Source organism: Schistocerca americana, chromosome X (assembly GCF_021461395.2).
Source record: "Schistocerca americana isolate TAMUIC-IGC-003095 chromosome X, iqSchAmer2.1, whole genome shotgun sequence".
Taxonomy (NCBI): domain Eukaryota; kingdom Metazoa; phylum Arthropoda; class Insecta; order Orthoptera; family Acrididae; genus Schistocerca; species Schistocerca americana.
This window is the reverse complement of record NC_060130.1, coordinates 95,462,202-95,489,702: the sequence shown is the minus strand read 5'-3', so window position 1 is coordinate 95,489,702 and position 27,501 is coordinate 95,462,202. Positions and strand designations below refer to the sequence as shown.

At 38.8% G+C, this 27,501-nt stretch overlaps 1 protein-coding gene across 1 annotated transcript in view; it reads right to left on the bottom strand.

The window, feature by feature from the left end:
- Positions 1 to 1,268: 1,268 nt before the first annotated feature.
- LOC124555371 overlaps positions 1,269 to 27,501 on the bottom strand; it is a 74,491-nt gene continuing 48,258 nt past the window's right edge. The window contains exons 6-8 of the mRNA XM_047129260.1: positions 16,202 to 16,363; positions 1,919 to 2,141; positions 1,269 to 1,733 (exon numbers count right to left, since the gene is read on the bottom strand). Of these exons, the coding sequence (XP_046985216.1) occupies positions 1,702 to 1,733; positions 1,919 to 2,141; positions 16,202 to 16,363 (417 nt within the window). The 3' untranslated portion in view covers positions 1,269 to 1,701. The remainder of the gene's footprint in view (positions 1,734 to 1,918; positions 2,142 to 16,201; positions 16,364 to 27,501) is intronic.

Here is a 27,501-nt window from a genome sequence, read left to right as displayed (position 1 = left end):
ACGCTGTACAACACTGTTTTGCAACATGTTCATAAGTCCTAAGACCTGTGTGGGGCTGAGTGTTATTATGTTTTATCAAAATATCCCCTGGTTTCTTACAGCACCAAAGTCACCGTAAACACTTAAGTGCAGTTAATGCGTTCGCATAAGCCTCAGAATTAATGCTTATTGTGTCTCTTGGCACATAGATGAGAATCACACCCTAACCATAATAAAACATAGTTATCATGATCTTACTGATGGAAGCCGTTGCTTTGAATTTTTTCTTCTGTGGAGAGTGAGGCGACATCGTTCCATCAACTGTGTTTTAGTTTAGCGTTCAAGTTGGTGAACCGAGGTTTCATCACTTGTCACAGTCTAGGACAAGATGACCTCCTCCTCTGCTTCAAAATGTTGCAAAAACCGGGAAAAATGTTTTTTCTGTTAAATATGTGTTCCGCCATAAGATTGCATAGAACCCATCTTGCACACACTTTTGATTATCCAGAGTGTGGATAATTGCAACAATAGTTCCTCTGCTGATTGTCAACAGCAGCACCAACTGCTGAGCCATAATGCATCCATCCTCACGAATGAGAACATCAGCACGCTGCAACATGTAAGGTGTAACAGCCACAAATGGTCTCCTCTCTTGAAGCAAATAATTGAGCTACACCAAACTGTCTTCTGATGGCCTCACCCTCTCTGACCAATGGTCAACTATATTCCTGTTGACAGTAGATGTTTCACAGATTTCACACAAACATTAGTGAATATTCCCCACAGTTTCTTTTACCATAGTGAGAAATTCAATGATGACATGCTGCTTGTAAAATGCATCACTCACAGATGTCATTTCGAAACACTGGTGAAGCTAAGCTATTTGGTGGAGGAAATATAAGTTTTGCGTGCACATTCAGGAAACTTCAAAGAATTTACACTCATTGCTTCACGCTCTGGGGCAACCCTAGTACCTTATTACGCGCAGAAATGTGTAATGCAGTTCACATTAATAAGATGGTATTAAAAAAATGAAAGTACTTACTTTTGAAAACTGAAGCACTCTGTGGAATAGCATCATCCTGAACTATTATTTGAAGGGGTTAAAACATACAGTGAGCACTGTAAGGCAGTTAGCATATGTCATGGTTGAATACAAAATTCTCTGTAATCTAACAACAAAGTAGAAATAAAGGCCACAACGAACTGAAATAAATGAAGCATTTATTAAATATAAAAAAAGTACAATATGTGGTATAAATTGCGCTTTTTACATAAAACAATACAAATTGCATAAAAACAGCTTTACTTGTCTCAAATCAAACACTTATTTTAGTCAATTACAAAACAGTCAATTACAAAAATCATCATCAAACAATTAACATTAACATAAAATATTCTATATAAAACATAAAAACAACAAAATTTAACAACAGATAAATTATGAAAACAATAAAATTTTTAAAAATAAATAAGTTATAGTTATTAGAGAATACTGTAGAGGTCCACTGGATCTTTTGTACTGAAAGTAACTTACATTCAACAGATTTTTCACTAAAATCATTCCACTTTAAGTCTTATTTCTATTTCATTAGACAAATGACTACCATTCATGCAGTGAAAATGAAATTTATATTTTGCTTTAATAACTTAACACAGTGGTTCATCTGATGACCATTTTGATGGTTCACCACAATAGTGAAAAAACTTCAATTCACTCTCTCATTTTTTCTTTCCAAGAGATGTATTTCGATCTGCACAACAAAAAGGAAGATGAGATGATGACTCTTCAAATAACAGCAAAGAAATATATTGAGAGGATAGCAAATTACAAAAGAGGAAATAACAATATAAATTCAATCTTTGTAGTACACAGTAACAAAAAGAACACACTCCTCAGCTTTGTTGTCAGGTAGATCCTTATCATTGTTAAACATACCTTTATCAATTATCCCCAGGAAGTGATTAACCAATTCCAGTCTTTCTGCATTCAGCTGTTTGCAAATTTTGCATAGCTGGCATATCTTTTCACCCCCTTTAATAGCTTGTGTGTTAAAAATTCTTACATCATCCAGAATTTCACATAAGATATTGTGATGTGCTTGCCACTGACGAAACATGGCTGTGTTATTCATCTCAATTTCCTTAAGATCAAATGCCATCTGAAAAATCATAAAAAATATTTTTGATTATTTCCTTCATTTTGAGGTAGGTGCCATGACAGCAGATTATTTCAGTTATAAGAGATAGTCAAATGAAAATTAGACAGATGGAAAAGTACATAAACTGTTTATTATTTCAAAGATAATTGCCATAACTGTTAATACATCTATCCCACTGAGACACAAGAAGGTCAACACATTCTGAAAAAACTATTTGTGGTTGTCTACAGAACCATAAATGCACCCTGGCATGCACTTCTTCCTACCTACGAAACACATTGGCAGCCACAAATGTCTTTTTTCGGGATCCAAAAATAATGGAAACAGCATGTGGAGAGATCAAGACTGTATAGAGGACATGTAAGAACTTCCCAGTGGAACTTCTGTAGTGGATCCACCTGTTGCCAAGATTGTTTCAACTACCCTTCTATCTGTGAGAACATGCAAGCAGTGTGCTTTTGCCATACCATCTTGCCCATAGCACACCACTGTTTGTAATCAAAATAATTCAATTAGCAATAAACAATTAAATATTCACTTTTTCTGTCTGCTGATGGCATTTCATTTATACTTCAATTAAGTCACATTAACATTGCTGCACAAACATTATTCCTGCCTACATTCACTCTTTGATTAACAATGTGACATTGAAAAATGACATGAAAGGAAGGAAACAAAGTTTTCAAGTAATACTGACAAATTTTGTTACAAATCATGTCAATATATTGTCCAGAACTAATTAACATCAACTTTCCATAACATTTCTCGACTGATCTAAGTGGAAAAGAAAAACTTTGCCCTTTCTAACTGTAGTACATACACATAAGTAGTGAGCAGTTAACACATTACGGTATCTTTGTAGCTCATATAAAACATGTAGCTTCAGTTCACCATACCATTAGTCTCAATGCTTGATGGACTCGTGGAGCAAGCAATTACAACATAGGTTTAACCTCAAAACAACCTTGCATCTGAGGCAATTACATAACTGAGATGAATTAATACAGTAAACATATCAAACTGACATCTCGATTCACCAGTGTGCAATATTTTCTTCTTCTTCTTCTTCTTCTTCTTCAAGGAGTAGACTTATAGTCTGTTCCGTCCTCATAAAAGTCACCTTTTCCTTGGTCTTCCTGTACCTCTATTTCCTGTAGGTCCGTTGTCTGTTACATGTCGGACTACTCTTTCTGTCCCCATTCTTGGTGGAGCAACATTTTACCGCAGTTAACTGCTTACTGTGCATACTATCCATCAACTACACTGCACCAGTGTCTAGCTATGACTAACTGCTAGTGACTGCAAATCACTTTATGCATTGGTGCAATATTTTACTGCACTTAACTGCTAACTGTGCATACTAGCCACAAACTACACTGTACCAATGTCTAGCTATGACCTACTACTAGTGACTGCAAATCACTTTATGCATTGCATGATAAGGCATGAAAAAGGTGCCAACCTATAAGTCATAGTACATCGCCAACTTTTGTGGTTGAAGACCATGGTCATATATTTTTGGAGAATTGTTCCCTCAGGAGGAGATCAGTCATTTACAAACATTAATAACGAAAATAATTTGATGTAAAAGTTAGTTTCAATACGGCAAATTATTAGGTACATATTGCACTATTACGGAACATTTTTTCAAAACTTGATAAACGCAACAGATACAGTTTTTCATAAAATGAGTCTCTGTTTTCTGCTAGATAGATATGCCGGAGCATTTGTATTTTCATATGACTACTAGATCTCACTTACATTAATACAGCATTGTACTGAAATATATTAAAATTTAACTTTTATAACAGTATATTAAGGTGTGATTTTTCCAGCTTTTTTTCAAAAGTCAATAAATACTTACAATTACTGTTGGTATCAGTTATCCTGCCTTCTTTAATTCTGTCTATTTTTTCCCCACAGCTAATTTTTTTATGTGCTGCAGTAGTTATTAAATGCCTGCATTGTTGTATCTTACTAAGCATTTTTTTTTTTTTAATTTATGGCCTTTGACTTTATTGAGAATACAAACAATAATAATAGAAATACAGTGGCACAATACAATAATCACAGTGATAACTGTTACAAATGTGTAGCTTATATTATTATCATCATCAAAACTACATGAAATAAGAAATGAACAATACAAAAAGTATTGCATGTTACAATCACACTGTTGTTGTCCAGTTTTCCCCTTTTACATGTATACATTATTCGTTTACAACATCTTCGTAAAACTCCTTTGTATCATCTGGAATATCAAAATACTTTAACACGGGACACACATCTTTATTCTTTTCTTTGCATACCATATTCTATTTTGGTAAAAGTGTAGATGTTACTACTGTCAGTGGCACGGGCCTAGGGGCGGCACCTTAAGGGGGGGCGGCATTTTTTTGCTCTGTAATCATTTTAACCTCTTATGTTTTAAAATAACTGCGCTTACAAAAGACAAAAATTTTTAATATTGTTAAGCAACTTGCTAGTTTGAATAAGCCTTAAGAACGAAATTCAACAATACAAGCTTGGAATTCTACATGTTACTTGGTGACTGAATGGAAATTTAACATTGGGTTTCTGTCTGGTATCATCTTCATGATTGTTCAAAATATTTTGAAGTAAGCTGTCAGGATGGCAATCTACAATACAGTGTTTGAAATGTTATTATTCCAAGAATGTTGTCGGCTTCTATTTAACTCTACCATATTTCCCCTGTGGAAATACCGGGACCCTTGAAAAGCTGTGATAACTAATCGGCAGTTTCTTACATGTGTGGACCTCAGTATGAAAAACCCGACTCTACTTAAATTTCTTGTAGAAATTACGGGGAAGTATCAAGTCAACCCTCCATTACTGTAATTAATGTGAAAGCTCTGTGGTTTTCAGTATCTGAGCTTTGATTTAATGGCACCCGTTTCACGAAACCTGTTGATACTGGGAATGTTTTAGATTTTGAAATGCATGTTTATAAAAAAGAACATAAGTAGAATATCTGATAATGTGTGAAATACACTTCACAACAGTTCAAAAATTTTATTTATTTACTTACTTAGTTACTTTTTCGGTGAAAAAAGAAGAAGAAACCAACTTTTGTTTGTCTCATTTATTGTGCTGCAGCCTGCACGATATCAAAGTTTCCACTCTGTGCAATCTAACAGCACTTGGCGTTGCAAATTTTATATTAAACTTTTTAACTAAGCTTTTTTTCTTCGAGGAAAGGTTATTTTTATTTTATGTTGGAACAAAAGGTGTATTTTGCATGTAGACATAAAAGCAAAAAGCAGTGTTCACACAAATGACAGCACACCACATCAACTGCCAACAAGACTACTTAAACTTTGTAGTCTGCCTTCTCTGCCCACAGAAACCGCTAAAATGTTATAAGAATATGTGAGATACGAGTCGATCCAGCACACCTCACTGCAAGAAATTGCAAACATTTGCTTTTTAAATTAGAAAGACAGTGTCAAGAATATTCAGAACATATTTGCGTCCCAGCTAAAAATTCTGGTGACGCACGAAACAGAAGCCAAAACAGGGACTGTCCGTTTTCTTTACGAGACAAATTCCAGCTGGCAGGTGTGCTTCTACTGTTCACAGATAACAGAGAAACAGTCGAGAATGAAATTAAATTATTTTGCATTATTGTTCTTTCATAGCACAGCTAGATCGAGTAATCCGAGTCGGTCAGTTCCGTTCCATGTTTAAAGGAAAAATATTTGTGCTTGTGTGCCGTGTTTAAAGTAAAAAGCTTTGTGCTCAATGTGCGGTTTAGTATGATTGGAACTGGATACAGTAATTCTTTCTTTCTTTTCTTTTACAAATTTTTTTTTTGTTTTGACTGTTGGTTGACAATTTTTTATGTGCCTTAACATGAATAACAGTGAAAGAAGCAAACGTGCTAAATTAAGTGGGGCAGCATTTCAGAAATTATCAAAAGAAAGGTGAGAACGAGAAGATAATGTTCTAAAAATGCTTGGCAGAGTAGCTACATTTTTCACAAAAAAATTCGGTAGTTCCACTTCGAGTTCAAGTAGTGCAGATGATATTTCTGTCACTGCAGCTGTTGTAAAAGAAGTAAATACAGATGAAACAAAAGTTAAAAATGAAGAAAAATTGTTCCCGATTTCAAGTTTCACGAAAAACTAAGCGTCGAGTCAGATATTACAAAAGGAAATAACCTCATTAGTCATGATCCTGCAGAATGGTGTGTCAATGAATCAACAATCAACATTCTCTTACAATGTGGCATTAATCAAAATTGTAACTGTGATTTTTCTAATTCAAGAAGATCAATAGGTGATCAAATCAGATATTTGAACAAAAATGTATTTTACCATAAACTTTTAAATGGTGAATCAACTTTGCGTCATTTTCTAGTATACTCCTGTAGCACCGGTGCTGTTTTTTGTGTACCATGTAAATTGTTCGGAGGTAAGGCCGCTATTGCTACTAATGGTATTACAAACTGGAAAAATATTACTAATATTTTATCTCATCATGAGAATTCACTTGAACACAAAAATTCTGAGTTATCACTGTTAACAAGAAAAAAAGTCACTTGGAACAACAGATAATCACTTAGAGTCATATGTTGAGACAGAAAAAATGTACTGGCGCAGTGTGTTGAAAAGGGTGTTTGCACTAGTGAAGATGCTAAAAAGTCATGGACATGTTGAAGGATTCCATTCATTACATAATGGTCAATTTATGATGTCTCTTGAACTTATAGCCAAGTTTGATCCTTTTCTCACAGCACATTGAACGATATTGAAATCTAGGGCAGTGACATACAAGTTATCTTTCTTCAACAATCTGTGATGAAATAATAGAGCTTCTTTCTGAATGAATAAAAAGAATTATAAGTGGAATAAAATGGGCCAAATATTTCTCTATAATAGTAGATTCTATTGCAGACATTTAACATATTGATCAATTATCTTTCATATTAAGATATGTGAATGAGAATGGTGAACCTGTTGAACATTTCCTTCTGTTTTTACCAAACCCGAGACACAAGTCCGAAAACTTAGCTGAGGCTGTACTAAAAGTCCTGTCTACAAATTCCATTGATATTACTGAGGCCAGTCACATAACAACGCAAGCAATGTGTCAGGAACTTACACACGTTTGCAGGCACGCATTAGAGAACGAAATTCGAAAGCACATTATGTGCCTTGTCCAGCACATTCTTTGAATTTAGTCAGCACTAGTGCAGCAAGCTGTTGTCGGGAAGCATGCTCATTTTTCAATGTACTGCAAAACCTTTATAATTTTTTCCTCTGCTTCTACACAGCGCTGGGATAAACTTCTTTCTTTCACGAAACCAGGAAGCAAAATGGTAAAAAGTTTATCAAAAACACGTTGATCAGCAGGAGAGGAAGCGTGTGTAAGTCTATATGAAAACTGGGAGGGCATTATCAATGCCCTCATACATATTGCCAATAATATGTTTGAAAAACCATTTGTGCAAAATGTGGCTTCAGCTTTATTGAATCAACTCAGCAGACTAGAAACAGTATTCATGACGACGGTTTGGAAGGACATACTCCAGAGATTTAATAGTGTAAATCTGTAATTGCAAAGTATAAATACTGATACTGAAGTAGAGCATGAATTATACGAATCACTTGTAGGATTTATCGCATCTGTTTGTGGCATGTTGGACTATTATGAAAATAAATCCATGGAGATTGTGACTGATATAGACTATGAATGCACCTATAAAAGATCACGAAAACACAAACTTCATGATGACGAAGAAGCGGACTCTGAAGTTTTTCTGACTGGAAGGGGAAAGTTTAAATTTGAAACATCTCTCCCAGTACTCAAAAACTCTTACACCGAATTAGTGAGGAGGAAGGAAAGCTATAGAACACTGTTGGACTCCTCCACACTTTTCAGTAACCTTAAGAACAGTTCACACGACGATACTGCTGAACGTGCAGCAAAACTCCAAGTGTCATACGACACAGATTTAGAGCTTTCCTTCCCTAGTGAATGTGTAGATTTCGCAGAACTTTTGAAATCTTCTGAGATCAGCGATATACCTGTCCAAATGGTTAAATTTTTACGAAAAGAGGGGTTATATTCCGTGTTTCCGAATGTTGACATTGTTCTTAGAATATTTCTATGTATGGCACTTACTAATTGTTCAGCAGAATGCTTGTTTTCGGCTCGTAAAAGACTGAAATCGTACCTACGTTCTACATTGTCTGAGGAGACATTGAACATCTTGTCCATTCTTCACATCAAATCCGACCTCCTAACTGATAACCATCTGAACTCTGAAGATATGATCAACGAGTTTTTTGCCGTCAAAGCCAGATGCAATCTTTGCTGACTGGCAAGTTTGTTTACTTATTCATATTAGTTTTAAAAATTTAAGATTATAATGTGATTTTTATTATAACTTGGAGCACAGTCATTGGATTTACAAACTACATATTACCTGTTTATTTTACAATTGCCGGTGGCAGAACATGGAACTAAACCTTGTTTACGTGCAAATGTGACCAATGGTGCCCGACAATACCCGAACGAACCAGGCCACTCGGCTCTGTACAGTCAAGTCATCTGATACTGTAGTATATTACAACAGCTGCGTATTCTTGGCGTCTGCTAAAATGTATAGTTATCGCGGTAATATACGTTAACAGAGAGTACGCTCAGATGAAAAACTGTTAATAAATAACATAGTTCAGTTCTGTCGATAAATACGTAAAAGTTTTGCTAATACCATTAGAAAGAGCTATGGTGAGTGCAGTAGCTGCAGTACAAAACTGTTCAGCCCTTACATGGATTAAAGGTATTGCGTACAATTATTATGCAGCATCTCACAGACCTTAATGCTTTACACATTAACTATTAGATTATAAAACAAATTCGACTTTTTCCACACTAGTCGGTAAAACTATGTAATAGCAAATCCAGTTCTGTGTTTGATCCTCTGTATTTAGTTATTAGTTCATGCACTAAAATCTCTATTTCATTTCTTACGGTTTCCTATAGATTCACACATTAATACCGAATGTGTTATTTTATCTGCTACACATTCAAGTTATTAGATCATAAAACAACAGTTTAATTTTATTTTTGAACACATCTATGTAAAAGTACTTATTAATTTCTAATTTATGACACATTCATTTAAATTTTTAGACTGTAACACAATTTTTTTTATTTTCATTTTCAACGGTTCCATGTAAAAGAACATATTAAAAGTGTATGTGTAACAAAAATCCGTTGTCTCCTACATGCTCTGCTGAATTTTTGGGCTATAAAAGAAAAGTTATTTTACTTGTGTTCATTCCTGTTGTCTTTCGACAGAAGAATGTGTTAATACAATGCAGATTTAAGTCTGTTTTATCTGCTGCCATACACTAAGTACAGTTCACGAACCATATTACATTTTGATTGAGCACGACTAGACCGCTGACTCATCTTTCAGAACAATGAATAGCAGAGTACGTAAACAGTTCACAGCACTCCCACCCAAAACGGCAATTGTGAGGTGATCAGGTAATAGTTATTATTTAAAACTTTTTTTTTTTTGGGGGGGGGGGGGGGAGGGGTGCTAGACGTGCATATATTATGATGTGCCTGAGGGTGCAAAATTGTTAAATCTGCCACTGAGTCCTGTTGGATGGGGTGGTTGCTTTCATCCCAGGATCTCAACTTGTACTGAATCTCCAGAGTATGTATCACTTACTGACACATGGTGGCTCTCCGTGCAATTTTTTTTCCTTTTTTTTTTAATATCATCCTTAATGGCAATAGTTACTTCCTTATGAACCCTTCCTATTGTGTTGCCTCCTTTCCTTTCCTTTGGAAACCACCTTCCTTCATGGAACCTGCTTGCCTTTGACATACCACTTATTTATTGGAAAGTGGCAGCAGAAAGACACACTATTTCATCATTCTCTTTCTAATAGCACTTAACTGTCACTGTTTTCTTCCTTGTTGCATTCTGGGTGTCCATTACTCTGCACCGAGGTGAAGAAATAGTAAGAAATTTGAACAGAAATTTATCTTGATCTATTTTATTTAATGATGTCATGGGTTGATGAAGTTGGTAAATGACTTCATAGCAGAGATCAGTAGCTCTGCATTTTTTAATTCCTTTAGCTTTAGAAGGAGAAACCTCAAATCCATGATTGCATTTAATGATAATTTCTTTTATACACTTCTTGCTTTGCATTTCAGGTTGATGTAAGCTTTTCTTGAATTTGGATTTTCTTCCACTGGAACATTCTTTGATCTGTATGGCGTTTCCAGAATCACAAGAATCATCATCCATTCTACTTCCACTTGCGAAACTTCTTTGTAGATGTACATCTGAGTGTCAAGTGAATATTTGTATAAAACTAAACTACAGGTGTGACACCGACACTGTGGTCTGGTTGCAACCCTACTCCCACCAGTAAACATTGTTACGGCGGCAAGTAACAATGCTCACAGCAACCACTATACTCCATTATAGTTAACTGCTTGATGCAACAAGAGACTGGAGACAACAAGGAGTAATTATATTGCATTTGTTGACTTTTGCTGTAACTGTAGGTATGCATATATCATGTTTTACTAAAACCTTGTGATATGGAGTGTTCATACATGCAGCAGTAGTCAACTTTTGCTAAAACTTGGTTCAGGGGTTGATGTAAAAGGCCAACAATATGCCATTACCATGTCTAACTCAATTTTGAAATTTTCTGCATATATCGAGTTTTGAAAAAATGCTCCTCAATTATCAATAGTTAATCATTGGTTTCATAGTAGTAGTATACAAAGACTAACCAATATTAAATTATGAATGTATAATCAAAATTTTGTGTTATTATGTCATAATTTTTTTTTAAAATCTTATGGGACTTAACTGCTAAGGTTATCAGTCCCTAAGCTTACACACTACTTAACCTAAAGTATCCTAAGGACAAACACACACACCCATGCCTGAGGGAGGACTCGAACCTCCGCTGGGATCAGCCACAAAACAGTCCACGACTGCAGTGCCTGAGACCGCTCGGCTAATCCTGCGCAGCTCATAATATTTCACAAGTTCAGCAAATCACCTACCAGTTCAGTGCAGGACAACTGGTAATCAGCAAAATTATCCACAACCACCACCTCATTATCTGGTTCAAAACCCATCCCAGCATACATCAGACAGCACAGAAATTAGCATGGACACCTACCAGCAATACTGGAGGTTTAAATTATGGAAAAAGGCTGCACGGATTGATAAGTCACAAGACCAGTTGGTATAATACATTAATTCCATGTTAGAAGTACAATGGTGTGCAAAATTGAAGGACGAAACTAACTTTCACACAATGAGTCACTGTCAAGAACACAGTTCGATGAAATTTGGACAATACATACAAAAATTTCCTACAGTATACCGCAGAAGGTAACTAAAAGAAATATACAATGAGACAAATAGAATTGGCACTTTTATTAAAGACAAAAATTGCAATGAATTCACTGCAGTTTATGATGGTCCCCTGGACATTACAAAAGGTGAGAAATGGTTCTTAATAGGGTGTGTGGTCACCACAGGCATAATTGCATGCTCTCATGCTGGCCACAAGGTTAATAAGGAGTTCTTGTGGTAGGACATTCCCTTCCTCTACCAACACACTTTACAACTACTGGATGGTCTTTGGTGCATGTGGACATGCTGTAATACATCTCTGCACAGCATCCCACATATGCTCGATGGGATTTAAGTGGAGAGAATGGGCAGGCCAGTCCATTTGCTAAATATCCTCTTGTTCCAAGAGCTCCTCCACATGCACATAGTTATCTGTAAAAATGAAGTCAGGGCCAAATGCACCCCCAAAGAGATGGACATGGGGAAGGAGTACTGTGCCACAATAAGGTTCACTAGGCAGTGTACTCTGTTCAAAGGTCAAGATGTCAGTGCGCCCACGCAACATTAATGGCGCACCCCCCCCCCCCCTCCATCACCATAAAACCTGGACCACCAAAATGATAATTTTCGACAATGTTCCTGGCTTCATTACGCATTCCTACCTCTCACCATGTGAGGGTACATCCAGAGTCACTATTCAGATTGAATCAACTCTCATCTGAGAGGAGCATGCAACCCCACTCCCTGTTGGACTACTCCCTATGCTCATGGCACCACTGCAAACAGTGTCACCAGTGTGTGGGTCTCATTGGATCACATTGTACTGATTGTCTGGTGAAGAGATCATCTTCATGTAGTTACTTTGTCACTGTGGAGCATGATATTGCATGCCTTGCAGTCCTGTTAAACGTAGTTCCAACTGCACCCACTCTCTGGTCTAGGTCCCTTCTTGCAGCGGTCATCTGCTACTGTAGCAGACCGTGACTGACCACTACTTCTCCTTTTGGACAGTAGTGCCCACGATTCGGAATGCTACCAACGAACAAAAACAATGCTATGAGCAATACCAAACTCCTCGGCCACTCTTGTCATACTCTCCCTCTCCCCTGATGATTTTTCCCCATGTGAAATGATCAAAACATTGTTTCCTGTATATGTTGTAATGAAGAACACCAGCACAGTATACCGTAACTGCTCACTGATTGACACACACTATCTTTTCCCGTTCCTTTAACTGCCTCCTGTTACAGAGCCAACCCCATTCAGCATTACAGTTGTGCTGACATGCCATGTGACACCAAACTTTCTGTACATGACTGGGAGACCTATGGCAACTTCCTCCTGCACTTTCATTCATTTCCCCCAAGTATTTAATATGTTATGTTACTTTATCTACCTCATCCTTAAGTTCTGCAGAGCAGGGTTCGTTGTAAGCCATATGATGCAATGCACCCAACTTGCCAATAGGGCATCACACCGACCGGTGATGGAGGTTTCTTGTGTAGAAGACATTTATACGGTATGAAATGAGGTACCCTGATATTTATACAATTGGTTTACAGTGGTAAATAGTGCAGGAACATACTGTTCCATCAAGGGTAACTGGGTCACTACAGCACCCCACGGCCAATCAGTACTTTCAGTACAATGCACCTAGCTACCCAGTTCATTACTCGCAAATTTTTTCAGTGCAGTAAACACTGTAGATATGAGGATGCTTGGCACTCCAAATATTCTAACGTTGATCCCGTTGAGCACATCTGATATACTGTTATATGCTTTGCCAAATCTTGAGCTGGAGACAGGCTAAATGATTATGGGTCAATATGGCTCCTCAACACTTCTAGTGTCCTTTGGAACAAATGCCACGAAATGTTTCACCCTTCATCTGAGCAAAAGAGGATTTTACAAATTTCCATATAAGTATGGCTAATTCAGTTACTTGTGAATATAAGACCACTGTAAAAATAATTGGTGATCCTGATTGGCTGGCAAAACACATCAGGAACTAATGATAGGTTGGGCACATACAAGGACAATAAAATGGTCTAGATCTGGTACCAGGCAGTCACACAACCCTCCATCGCCGACACAGGTCTCCACAGCGAAGTGGGGCATATGTACTAGTCGGTTGTTGGCGTCGGCACAATACGCTAGATCAAAGCTACAGAATGGCAGAAAGGAGCTATCCCATTTGGAACTGCCAATGACAACACTGCGTACGAAGCTGTCCGATTTGTTGGTGTATTGACAAGGACTATTCAACTCGTATACAAGAGGTGGCATGCCACTCGCAGATGAGTATCTCGGCGTAAGAATGGCTCAAATGGCTATGAGCACTATGGGACTTAATGGCGTAAGAATGGTAGTCTTAAAAAGATCCTAGTCAACAAAAACCCGAGACAACTGTCACACCTTACCACAGATAATTGGTTTCAAACCAAACAGGAATTGCTGCTCTATGTGAATGCAGGTCCACCTCGATCAGTTTACAAGTGAACGCTGATAAGAGAACTGTATGCAACAGAAGAGACACGTAAAGCTGCATATCTTCAACAGGTCAAACAGTATAGAAACTATGCAGTAGTTGACCGAAAGCACGATTAGCAGTATCTCCAAGAATAAGAAACCAGACAATAACGGGAAAAGCAGCGTGCTGACCGTATGCCCCTCCACAGTGCATTCAATGGCGCCATCGGCAGAGAATGACGAGACAGTCAGTGGGTCGCACTTGCGCCGTCTAGGGCCAGAACGCAGAACTTTATCTTTACCTTTTACCGATAGCATATATGAAGAAAACTGTCGATACTCTTCCAAGTGGTATTTGGAGCATTATCGAAGCTAGGAGCGGTGTTACACGGTATTCGCATAATGTCTCCTGGGGAAGCTAAATTTTTTATCCCGTGTGCTTACTTTGGCACTTCACTCCACTCCAATTCTGTTTTTAACTGCACTGCCCCATACTCTTCAGCTTAGTGTGGTAAGTTTCCATACCAAAAATAAAGATTTAATGTCAATCAACCTTCTGCACCAGTTTTTACTACTACTGTGCAAGACACTGCTACATACAAGCACGGTCTGTGACACAAAATGCAGCAGTTTGTGTATTTCGAAAGAAACAGAATTCACAATGGAGGTGATTTATGGAATGTGGCATTACAACACACTTGAGTAAGCAGAAGTTAACAACACGGTGGTAAGAGATAACTTTTAGTTCGAGCTTCAACCGGATTTTTTCTGTTTTAGTGACGAATACAATACAGGAGAACAAGAAAAGAAGTATCCTTATACAATGCAGCTTGAGAGGTCTTCATATGGATCACGAGTTTCTGTAACTGCCAAGAGAAGTTGGGCAGTATTGCAGCATATCTGCATCTTGCATAGCCACAGTTTCATAGGGTACATTCTTGTTTTTGAAGATTATTTTCAATATTATCAGATATTTATGCCCCACTGTAACAATGCTGATACTACTAGAACTACAGATGTGAACATGTCACACAACTTGTGCTTACATGCTGATACCTTTGACATTTGCCAGTTTCAATGTAAATATATAGGCAGATATTGGACATTGTCTCTCATACGCATATGCAGATTTTTTTCAGTGAATGAAAAGTGTATTACGCTTATCCCTACTAAAAGCACTATACATCAAACTAGTCTATAAATTCACTTGCTTTTAGGTCGTGTCCTTTGTTATTTGTTGGGGGACTTTGTAATTTATTTGTGTATCATCACAATTAATGAGCCAAAATCAATATTATTCTCAACTAACTACTAAACTCAATTATACACCTACAGATAGCTATTTTGGTATCTTATCCCACACTGTCACTATACATACTGTGTTTCAGATTACTTTTTGCCTGCATGAGTTTTTTTAATCATATGTGTTAAAATCCCAGACCATTATTCAAACTGTATTTATTTAATAAAAACTGGTAGTCTTTCAATAGTGCTGGTCCAGTTCTGTTAGTGTACATGGTTTGTCATGGTTGCTGAAGGCATTTTTCAAGAAATGGGTGGCTCCTACATTTATCATTGTATGTAGTTGTATTATTCCACCAACAGAGTGGGTCTTTAGACGTGGATAAGTTTATTAGTACTGGTATTATTCTAGAGGCAGCAGTGAAATAATTCACAGCCACAGTCTGTGGTGTTCTTCATGCCATACACAACCTAGAAATAGCCACTCATCCGGAAATCCCACATGAAATGACCTGTCAGTTTACCTACTGCCCTCATGACAGCTGCAGTTTACTTCGCAATTGCTACATCCCACCCATAGATATAACAGATATAGCATGCTAATTCCTTGTGAACTATGTCGCATGGCACCATCTGTCAAAACTGTATACATTAGCTGCCCATGTCATCCTACATAAAGTAAAAAGATGCACCTGTATACGCACTGAACTTTTTTGATTGAAGCGAAGTATGATTACCTTTTTCCAGACCTTGGCAAGAAGTTTTCTAACAGCTTTCCATAGACAACCGTTTATACTCCATTCTTTGGAACTCTTCTCAACAATATTGATTTTCCTAAATTGATATCATTTTATGATAAACATGACAAAACATTACTGAAATAACCTTCTGAATTAACAATAACTGACCAAACATAATCTGAAATTCAGTTTTGTTAACAGAGAAAGCAAAGAAATAACAGCATACTTCAGAATACCTTATTTATTTCAGTTTTAACAGGTGCCCAAAGTGTACTAGTGCATTTCTGTAAAATATTTTGCAGTCTGCGACACTCATCTTCATATCCGCTCAGATCAAGTTTAATGCGAGCAAAAGTTGAAAGTGTTCTTTTCACTTTTTCTTCCAACTGAGCACGTTCCTGGAAAATCAGAAACTTTAGTTAACAAGTGTTTTATATTGTGGTACAGTATTATGTAACAGCTAGCATACAAAAACTACACAGTAACATCAAGTTAAAAATAAATGGTTTAAGATTATTTTCTCCAAGATTCTGCAAGATATCTTTAAAAAATAAGAGCTGTTTATTTATAGCTTCAATTCTGGCAGTTCCAAACAAAGATCCATAGACGTTTTCAATCTGATTCAATAGTCCTTTGACTGTGGGTGATAGAAAACAACAATAGCTTCAAAAATTGTTGCCAGCATCAGTTGTGCGTGAGCAAAAGGATCTCAAGCTACTCAGGTTAGCCAGGGGTTGTGCCTAGTGCATGGACCTATGGTAATGAGTGAAGGAAACGTAAGATTATGGTGACTTTTAAAGCAGCTGTACAAATGTACATGACTAAGACAGGAGTGGCTCACTCAATAACCAGACTGGTGAAATAGTGCAACAAATAGATCAAAAACTGCAATCTGATTCTCAATTAGTCCTCCAACACATTAATTTCCTGATGTTGGACACATCACTCTCTACAAAATTGTCACAGAAAAGCTCAGATACTGCAAACTGTGTTCAAGGTGGGTAACAAAATGCTTAGAGAGAGCAATGAACGTCAAGACGATGAGTGTTCCTGAAATACAATCAACAAGTTCGGATGATTTGTTTTCCCACGTAGTTACAGGTGATGAGTCGATAATATTTTAAACAAACCTGCAGTCAAAGAACAGTCACTGCAGTGTTTCATTTAAATTTGCCAAAACAAATATATAAGTGAGTATCTTACTGAAGGCAAAAAGTGATTACAACCATTGCTTGGGATGAAAAGCGTATTTTTTTGGTAATTTCATGGAACATCAGTCAACAATTACAGGTGTCAGTAAGAACAAAAAGCAAGTCCAAGTTGCAAATTTTTTTCTTTTTATTCATTTGATGACTAGTTTCGCGCTGAATCCATTTTCAAATCATAATATTTGTATGCACTGTAAATGTTCAATGCACATTTCTGACATCTCTAGAAATGCCACATTCAATTACATTATGATGATTTGAAAATGGGTCTCAGCCCAAAACTAATCATCAAATGAATAAAAAGAAAAAAAATTGCAACCTGGAGTAGCTTTTCGTTCTACTGATTAATAGAAGTTGCTGATCCAAGCTACTCCAGCATTCTGGAAGTTCATAGTAAGCTTGGAGATTTAAAGGGCGAAAGACTGCATTCATTCAATTTCTGAGTGCAAGCAGCAAAAGAAGGCGTTTATTCTCAATGTAAATCCTTTGCCGATTGGTAGTAGATTCTGACTTCTCTTTGCATGTGTCATTCACAAATGAAGACAATCACACAGGATATCCTGCAATGCACAGATCTGGTGAAGAAAATGGGGATGTGTCACATCCACACGTCTACCATTAATGATTCTCCATCAGCAAATGGGTGGATATGGTACACAATTACACATACAACACCATGCAGATTTGAAAAAGTGCATATACGGGGTGTAAATTTTAAGTTGACAAACCAGAATAACTCGAAAAATAAGCTTCACATGAAAAAATGTGTAGAATCCAAAGTTGATTATTTTCGAGGGGGACATCTGCTGCTCCTAAAATTTGCCTGTCACCCCAGCCCCCTGGGGATGAGCAGAAGGCAACTTTAAAATTTCAAATGGGAACCCCCATTGTTCATTGCACAATCAGATTCTACATAAAAAAACTACGTACATTTTGTCTTTTATTTGTTTTGATTCTTGGTAGTTGACACTGTAATTCAAGAGAATCCATGTTCTCATTTTTGTGTGGAAAATGGTTACTGATAAATAAAAAATACTTATTTACTTTGTAAATTTTGATTTGCTAAAACTAAAACTCTCCCTCTCTCCTTGTAGGGCGGGGTTTGAGAGAGAAGAATTAGAGTTTTAGAAATGTTGACCCAAATATTAATTTTTTTCCGCAGATTCGGATAAGTTTCATTTGTTTCATGGTCATGAGGCCACACAACTTTTACTTACCAAACAAATCATCTGACTAGCTAACAAACTAACCAAACATCCTACTTACTAACGAGTGAACTCATTAACTCACAGACTAACTGAGGTAAAGATTAATCCACTCACTAACTAATGATGAACGTATTCCCATTTAAGATTTGGTGGTCCTGAAAAGGAACCACTGGTTTCGTTTTATTGTTGATTATTTGAAAATACTTGCACGGGAAATGAATTTTGGGGTGCTTGTTTCCAGCGAGTACCCTCGCCTCTCACTTTCGGCCTGCTTGTTGTCCAGAAATCCCTTGCATCTCACCGTTTTATGAACTCAAATGTCTAAAGTGATGACCTCCAACTTCGATGCATTTAAAGACTCGTGCTGTAAATCCCTGCACACACCTTGATAACATGTCTGGTGTAATTGCAGCACAAGAATCTCTTATTCTTTGCCTCATGTTTTCGCAAGTGGTAGGCATTTCCTGATAAACGATATCTTTTAGATAACCCCATAAGAAAAAATCTGGCGAGGTAAGGCCAGGCGATCTGGCTGGCCAATTCACAGGACCTGCCCTGCTGATCCAGCGACCATGGTAAAGTTGATCTAGTACATTGCGTGCTACTAATAAATAATGCACTGGACAATCATCACGTTGAAACCACATGTTTTGTTTAAGTTCGATGCTCAGGTCTTCAACTCGATCTGGGAGTTCATTTTCAAGTAGGTTCCGATATTTGTTGCCATTCAAATTACCATCAATAAAATATGGACTGATCAGTTTATCGCTAATTATACCACACCAAGGTCGCTGACGGTTGACTTCTCGAATCCAGTGTGGGTTCTGTTCACTCCAGTAATGCATGTTATGGCGATTAACTTGGCCATGGTTTGTGAATGTTGCCTGATTGGAGAAAAGTACTCTGGCAAAAAAGTTTTGGTTTGTTTTCATCCGCTGAACTGCCCAGTGACACAACATTAGATGATTTTGGAAGTCATTGCCATGTAGTTCCTGATGCATGGATACATGGTTTGGATGAAATTTGTGAAGCTTCAGGATTTTCCAAACAATCATGCGTGAAATTTCTGATTGCCTTGATATTTCTCTTGTGCTCGCATGTGGGTTGTGAGCCACAGCAGCAAGGACTTCCACTTGATTGTTTTCTCCACAAACAGTAGCTGCACGGGTTCTTTTTGTCTGGTTCACACTACCTTCTGCAGTAAATTGTTTAATAACTCGAACAAAAGAGGACTGTGATCGTACTTGGCCAGGAAAATGCTGCGCATAAAGCGCGACTGCATCATCCAAATTTCTCCCACTTTCTCCATAAATGTACACCATCTCAATTTTTTCTTCCACAGAAAGATAATTCAGGAAAGATCAGGGGCGTCGAGAAAGGCAGGGTAAGAATTTCTATGAGTGAGTGGCCCGCTCTGCGTAATTCCACCTAGCAATACTAACTCTGTGTCAAATGCGACTGGTAGTGAGCAAAAGCTGCGAATGCAGGCACACAAGGTAATCAAACATAAGTCGCCCAAAAGACAATCTGTATGAACGATGTATTGCTGTCTGAATGCTCAGACAGGTAAAAGATACAGTGCTGCGATATTCCAAAATAAAATAATGGTGTGAACAATGATTTAAGTCAATAAATTTATGAATGTCATTTTCTACATTTTTCCACCCGAAACTAAAAGACTCAAATTAAGCAAGTACCCCAGTCGTGAGACTTCTCAGCAAACAAGAGTGATTACTCCGAATCTAACAAAAAATTTGGTTCATGAGTCAGTTAGTTTTTTAGTTAACGAGTTCACTCATTAGTAAGTAGAATGTTTGGTTAGTTAGTTAGCTAGTCAGATGAATTGTTTAATAATCAAAAGTTGTGCGGCCTCATGACCATGAAACAAACAAAACTTATCCGAATCTGAGGAAAAAATTTATATTTGGGTCAACATTTGTAAATCTCTAAATTTCTCTCTCTCAAACCCCACCCTCCAGGAAGAGGGGGAGAGTTTTAGTTTTAGTGAATCAAAATTTATGAAGTAAATAAGTATTTATTTTATTTATCCATAATCATTTTCCATGGAAAAACGAAAAAATGGATTTTATTGAATTACAGTGCCAACTGTCAAGAATCAAAAAATTGTTTAAGAGAAAATGTACTTAGTTTATTATGTAGAATCTGATTCTGCAATGAAAAATGGGGGTTCCCATTTGAAATTTTAAAGTTGCCTCCCGCCCCACCCCCAGGGGGCTGGGTTGGCAGGCAAATTTTAGCAGCAGCAGATGTCCCCCTCGAAAATAATCAACTTTGGATTCTACACATTTTTTCGTGTGAAGCTTATTTTTCGAGTTATTCTGGTTTGTCAACTGTATGGTACCTTTCTGCTGGCCAATGTTCTACAGTTTATTAAAGGGTGTCTTTGAAAAGAAAAGGAAGATTAGGGTTTATCATCCTGAAAAGATTATTAGAGATGGAGCACTAGCTCATACTGGGGGAACAAATTTGGCCGTAATCTTTCAAAGGACCTATTCTGGCATTTGCCTTGTGTGATTTGGCAAAATCACAGTACAGCTAAATCTGGTTGGCAAAACAAAAATTTGAACTATTGTCCTCCCAAGTGTCTCACCACTGCACCACCTCTCTTGGTAACAGAGTATCTGGTCAAGCTAGTATGTATACAGCTGTCAGCATAACACAGAATAAAGATCTTGTGTTTAATTTTTATGGTCTTTGTCTTCTATATTTACCATCCTTCCATGAAACATGACCTTAAATGGTCAGCACCAGTCTCACCCTGTAACTTGTATATCTCACCAAATGGGGAATCAAACATCCTCTACTCAGTCTCGACAAGGTTTACTGTTGCTAAAATCTAAAATCCTGCCAACTATCTACAGAGTCCACTTCTCAGTGAACACAACTGGCTGACTGATTGACTGATCAATTAATTAACTGAGAGGGTTTATGGGACCAAATGGCGAGGTCATCAGTCCCGCGATTCTGAAGTTACTCACAGAAGAAAGAGGGTCCACTAAAAGTGGACGAATCCAGTCAGGGGAGTCAAATTATAAAATAATGAAGTTAAAACACACACAGTAAAAGGCATAAAAGGTGAGGCCAACTCTAAAAACTGAAAAAAAAGAGAGTGGCCTGTCCATGAGGGAGTGGTCATGGGGTGCCAGACTGAGAAGACATGAAGAAAGGTACGAACCACAACCACCCTGTCCCTGCTCCATGAATAAAGCAAAATCTTAATTCCGGAAATAAAAACCACTTTCACAGAGGAAACTGAGGACCAATTCAACCATTTGTGAATCGTCTGCTAATATTAAAATGAAGGAATCTGGAAGACTATACTTAGCATGAAGGGGCAAAAGAAGGGGGCATTCCACCAATATGTGGGATACCGTCAGTCTGGCTCCACAACCACATTGAGGGGATGGTTCATTAAGCAGGAGGAAACAATTGGTGAGCCTGGTATGACCAATGCATAGATGGCATAAAACAGTGGACACCTTCTGAGAGCAGCAGCAGAAGGAGCTCCAAAACTGCAGTAGACTGCTTGATTGTGCGGAGTTTGTTACTGTGAGCAGTAGCACACCAGATGTCATTCCACTTTTGGGGAAAGAGAGATGTGACAGAGATTTGCATCTCTGCAGCTGGCATCACAGAAGGGAATGGAGGATAAGTATCTGCTTCTCTAGCCAAATGGCCAGCCAGTTCATTCCCTGGGGTGCCCACACGAGTTGGGACCCAGAGAAAGACAACTGAGCAGGCATCATGGCCAAGGGCAGAGGGAAGGTCATGGATAGCAGAGACCAAAGGATGCTGAGATTAGGAATGGTTGATAGCCCACAGGCTGCTCATTGAGTTGGTACAAATTAAAACACTATGGAGGGAGGTCTGAGAAACAAAATGGAGGGCTCTGTGAATGGCCAGGAGCTCTGCTGTGAACACACTACATGATACCAGGAATAAATGGTGTTCTAAACCAGTAGGAGATGTGAAAGTGTATCCCATCTTATCTATTGTCTTAGAACCATCAGTGTAGAAGATGGTGGCACCATGGAATTCTGCAAGGATGGCACGTACAATACACTGGAAAACCATAGGGGTGACAAGAGACCTTAGGACCATGGAATAGGTCAGTCCTAATCTGTGGTCTAGGGGCCATCCACAGGGTGTACGTGGGAGGAAATACATGGGGCACATTCCATTGAGTGGAGATCCCGACGGGGGGAAGTGAGACGCATCTCAATCGGCAATCCCCCCCCCATGTGCAGTTGTCAGGAGGGAGACATCACTCATTTGCAAAGACGACAGGGTACACAGAATGGTCAGGGAATTGATGAATGGTGATTGCGTAAGAAACCAGGAGTTGGCTCTGTCATATTTGCAGAGTGGGAATCCCCACTTCTGTGAGGAGACTGTTTATGAGACTAGTGTAAAAGGCACAAATAGTGAGACGCACCCCACAATGATGAACAGGCTCAAGTATTTTCAGAGTGGAAGGAGCGGCTGAGCGGTAAGCTTGACTACCCTAATCTAGTCTGGACAAGACCGGAGCACAGTAAAGATGGAGCAGATTGGTACGGTCTGCACCCCAAGATGTGTAGGCCAGGAGGTGGAGAGCATTAAGCTTCCACATGCATGTAGTCTTTAGATGGTGAATATGGGACAGCCTTGTTAGCTTTTTATCAAAAATAAGGACCAAGACATGGGGCTGTGCTACTACATCGAAGAGCTAGTTGCTTAAATAAAGGTCTGGATCAGGGTGTACTGTGGGTCAACGACAGAAATGCATAACCCGCATTTTGGAGGGAGAAAACTGGAAGCCATGGGAGATGACCCATGCAGAGGCCCATGGGATGGCACCTTGGAGCCGGCGCTCAGCTGATGCTACTGGGTGGGAGCTGCACCTGATGCAAAAATCATCGACATACGATGCCGGGGTAACCACAGGCCCAACAGAGGTTACAAGCCCGTTGATGGCTATGAGGAAGAGTATGACACTTAACACAGAACCCTGTGGGATACCATTCTTCTGAATCTGATAGGCACTGAGTGAAGTGCCAAATCGAACCCGGAAGAGCCAGTGAGAAAAAAACTCACAAATATAAATCAGAAGGGGGCCACGGAAGCCCCGGTCATGGAGGGTAACTAAAATGTGATGGCGCCAAGCCATGTCGTATGCCTTGTGTAAGTCAAAGAAGACCGCGACACGGTGCTGGCAGTTAGTGAAGGCCTGTTGGATTGCTGTTTGCAATCTGAGTAAATGGTCAGTTGGAGATCATCCTTCCCGGAAGCCACACTGATACAGGGACAAAAGGCCCCGAGATTCGAGTACCCAATATATTCTCAAGCTAACCACCCTCTCGAGCAGTTTACATAGTATATTCATCAGGCTAATCAGGCTGTAGCTGTCGAGAGACTTTGGGTTCTTCCTGGGCTTAAAGACGGGGATAACTGCACTGTCTTGCCATTGCAACAGGAAAGCACCCATGAGCCAAACATGGTTGGAGACCCTGAGGAGATATTGCCTCTGGGGAACGTCCAAGTGTTGGATCATCTGGTTGTGGATGGAATCTGGGCCTGGGGCTGCGTCACTTGAAGAGGTACGAGCCTGCAAGAATTCCCATTCAGTGAAGGATTCATTATAAGGTTCACCATGGTGTGGGTTGAAACAGAGGGGGGCAGTTCAATTCGGCGTTTCTGCCAGAGAAAGGTAACAGGATAGGAAGACGATGCCAATACTGTCGCAAAGTGTATTTCAAGATGTTCTGCAAGGACCAATGGATCAGGACACAGAGCACCTTGGAGGTTAAGACCTTAGACAGTTGACTGATGATGGTGGCCCAGAAGCCTATGGAGTTTGAACCAAACCTGTGATCAAGAGGCATACGTCCCCAGAGAGGAAACATGGCACTCCCAGCATTCCTTTTTACTCTGCTTAGTAAGGTAACGAACCTTAGCAAGGAGGCACTTAAAAGCAAGGAGATTGGTCTTTGAAGGGTGTCGTTTAAATCGCTGCATCACCTGTCGGTGGTCCTGGACAGTGACTGCTACATCTTTGGTCCACCGCAGTACCAGTCGACAATGGGGGAGACATGTGGCTAGTGGGACAGCAGTGCCAGCAGCATGAAGAATAGTGGTAGAGACATTTTGCACGACCACATCAACACAATTTGAAAGGGAGGTGTCAAAGTGCACTGCAGACATATATAAAGGCCAACTGGCCCTGTGGAACGCCCAACGTGGGGGCCTGTCTGCTTGGCAGCGGCGGCAGCATGACACTCCCCCACTGTGGGTGGTGGGCATGAAGTCCCCTAGGAGGAGAAACACGGGTGTAAGTTGCTATATTAAGATAGACAGTTCAACAGAAGGAAGTGGCCTATGTGGAGGGAAGTAGATGTTGCAAACAGTGATTGCCAGAGTCATTTGCACTCTAACCACTCTTGCTTCCAGGCGGGTACAAAGGGGATCAATTCACTAAATTGGAGCAAATCAAAGCGCATACCGTGCTAGACACTACCCCGGGGCCAGCACAGTTCCGACAGAACTTTATTATATGTAACTGCATCACCTGCAAAATGTCTGAGGTCACTATCAATATTGTCTGCAAGATCATTAATATACAACACGAATAGCAAGGGTCCCAACACACAGCACCAAATTTGTTTTCAGTGTGTTTTATGAAGATCAATGGTTTAACCATTTTCCTAGAGCACAATATATATTGGGCAAACTTGGCCTACATGCTAATGATTCAGATCCAAGATTCTCCTCACCAACTCAGTCACTACCTGGCATAGTACCCAATGCCCAGATTCCCAGACTAGGCCGACACATACTTCACAGCATATACATGGAGTTCACAGCACAGTTGTGAACAATGAAAACTGGTGTAAAGGGGGAACATTACTATAAGGGCATGTGAGGCTTCCCTTCCCTTCAGCCCACAGAAAGGCCAGAAACCGGGTGCTGGCAATGACTCATTCAGATCAGGGGCTCTCTGGGATATAACACCCAGTGCATGATTGGTTTTACACTTTGCAAGACATCCCTGTACAGATGGCTCACATACCAATTGTGACAATACATTTTATAATCAAAAAGTGTTCCTTTTTTTTAAAGTAGCCTGTTACAGCAGAAAGGATACACTGCAGATTTCTTCTAGGCCCTGATGTGCCTTAAATGCAAGCACTATATGCACATTTAGCTACATCATTATTCTTTAGAAGACAGTGTTATTTTTAACTGTAAAAAAATATTGCATTTTTTTAGTTCACTCTGAATGTCATTCTCCTAAGAAGTTTCAGTTACATAAAACTGGCATATTGTTGTTGTTGTTGTGGTCTTCAGTCCTGAGACTGGTTTGATGCAGCTCTCCATGCTACTCTATCCTGTGCAAGCTTCATCATCTCCCAGTACCTACTGCAGCCTACATCCTTCTGAATCTGCTTAGTGTATTCATCTCTTGGTCTCCCTCTATGATTTTTACCCTCCACGCTGCCCTCCAATACTAAATTGGTGATCCCTCGATGTCTAAGAACATGTCCTATCAACCGATCCCTTCTTCTAGTCAAGTTGTACCACAAGCTCCTCTTCTCCCCAATTCTATTCAATACCTCCTCATTAGTTATATGATCTACCCATCTAATCTTCAGCATTCTTCTGTAGCACCACATTTCGAAAGCTTCTATTCTCTTCTTGTCTAAAGTATTTATCGTTCACGTTTCACTTCCATACATGGCTACACTCCATACAAATACTTTCAGAAACGACTTCCTGACATTTAAATCTATACTCGATGTTAACTGCACTTCCAAGTCCTTTGCTGTCTCTGACAGAATTACAATGTCATCGGCGAACCTCAAAGTTTTTACTTCTTCTCCATGAACTTTAATACCTACTCCGAATTTTTCTTTTGTTTCCTTTACTGCTTGCTCAATATACAGATTGAATAACATCGGGGAGAGACTACAACCCTGTCTCACTCCCTTCCCAACCACAGCTTCCCTTTCATGCCCCTCGACTCTTATAACTGCCATCTGGTTTCTGTACAAATTGTAAATAGCCTTTCACTCCCTGTATTTTACCCCTGCCACCTTCAGAATTTGAAAGAGAGTATTCCAATCAACATTGTCAAAAGCTTTCTCTAAGTCTACAAATGCTAGAAACGTAGGTTTGCCTTTCCTTAATCTTTCTTCTAAGATAAGCCGTAGGGTCAGTATTGCCTCACGTGTTCCAACATTTCTACGGAATCCAAACTGATCTTCCCCGAGGTCGGCTTCTACCAGTTTTTCCATTCATCTGTAAAGAATTCGCGTTAGTATTTTGCAGCTGTGACTTATTAACTGATAGTTTGGTAATTTTCACATCTGTCAACACCTGCTTTCTTTGGGATTGGAATTATTATATTCTTCTTGAAGTCTGAGGGTATTTCACCTGTCTCATAACTGGCATATGAGAACTGTAAATTTATACAGTTATTCCTATCCATCAACTTCAAGTATTTCTAAACTTTACCACAAAAAGCTTCTGTTCAGCATATGATTCCTCATTAAATCAGAAAAATGACTTTTTAGCTTAAATGTTTACACCTTTCATATTATTCTCTGCCCAGTTCTCTTACTGCTTTTGCATTAAAATTAATTGAATAGCTGTTCAGTTCGTGTGTTTCTTTGCTCTATTATTATATTCTCCTGTTTCCTTATGGCACCTCTCCTGCTAGATTAGTGGGAACACAGCAGACTATAAATTCTAACATTTGTGGTATGCTCCCCACTTGATCTTAGGAATTTTTCTGCTACCTCACATGTAACTTTGAGATCTATCAAAACTTTTTGTATTTAAAAAGGGGAAGTTGCACTGTGGGTCAAATTCCACATTAACCTGTACTTCGTTCTGTTAAAACTAAATTAATGTTCTGTCTATAATACTGGTTTTCTTATTACTATCACATTTTTGATTGATTTGACATGGTGGTGTGGGCACAAACATCACGGTCTTTAGTGCTCATACTAAAATTTTAAGAGAGAAGTGTGGAAGAAGGTCACATAATTAGTAAAACATAAGCTGTAAAGAAAACCATATTGAAGTCCTCAAAATCTTTGGCCAGAATACAGATACTTC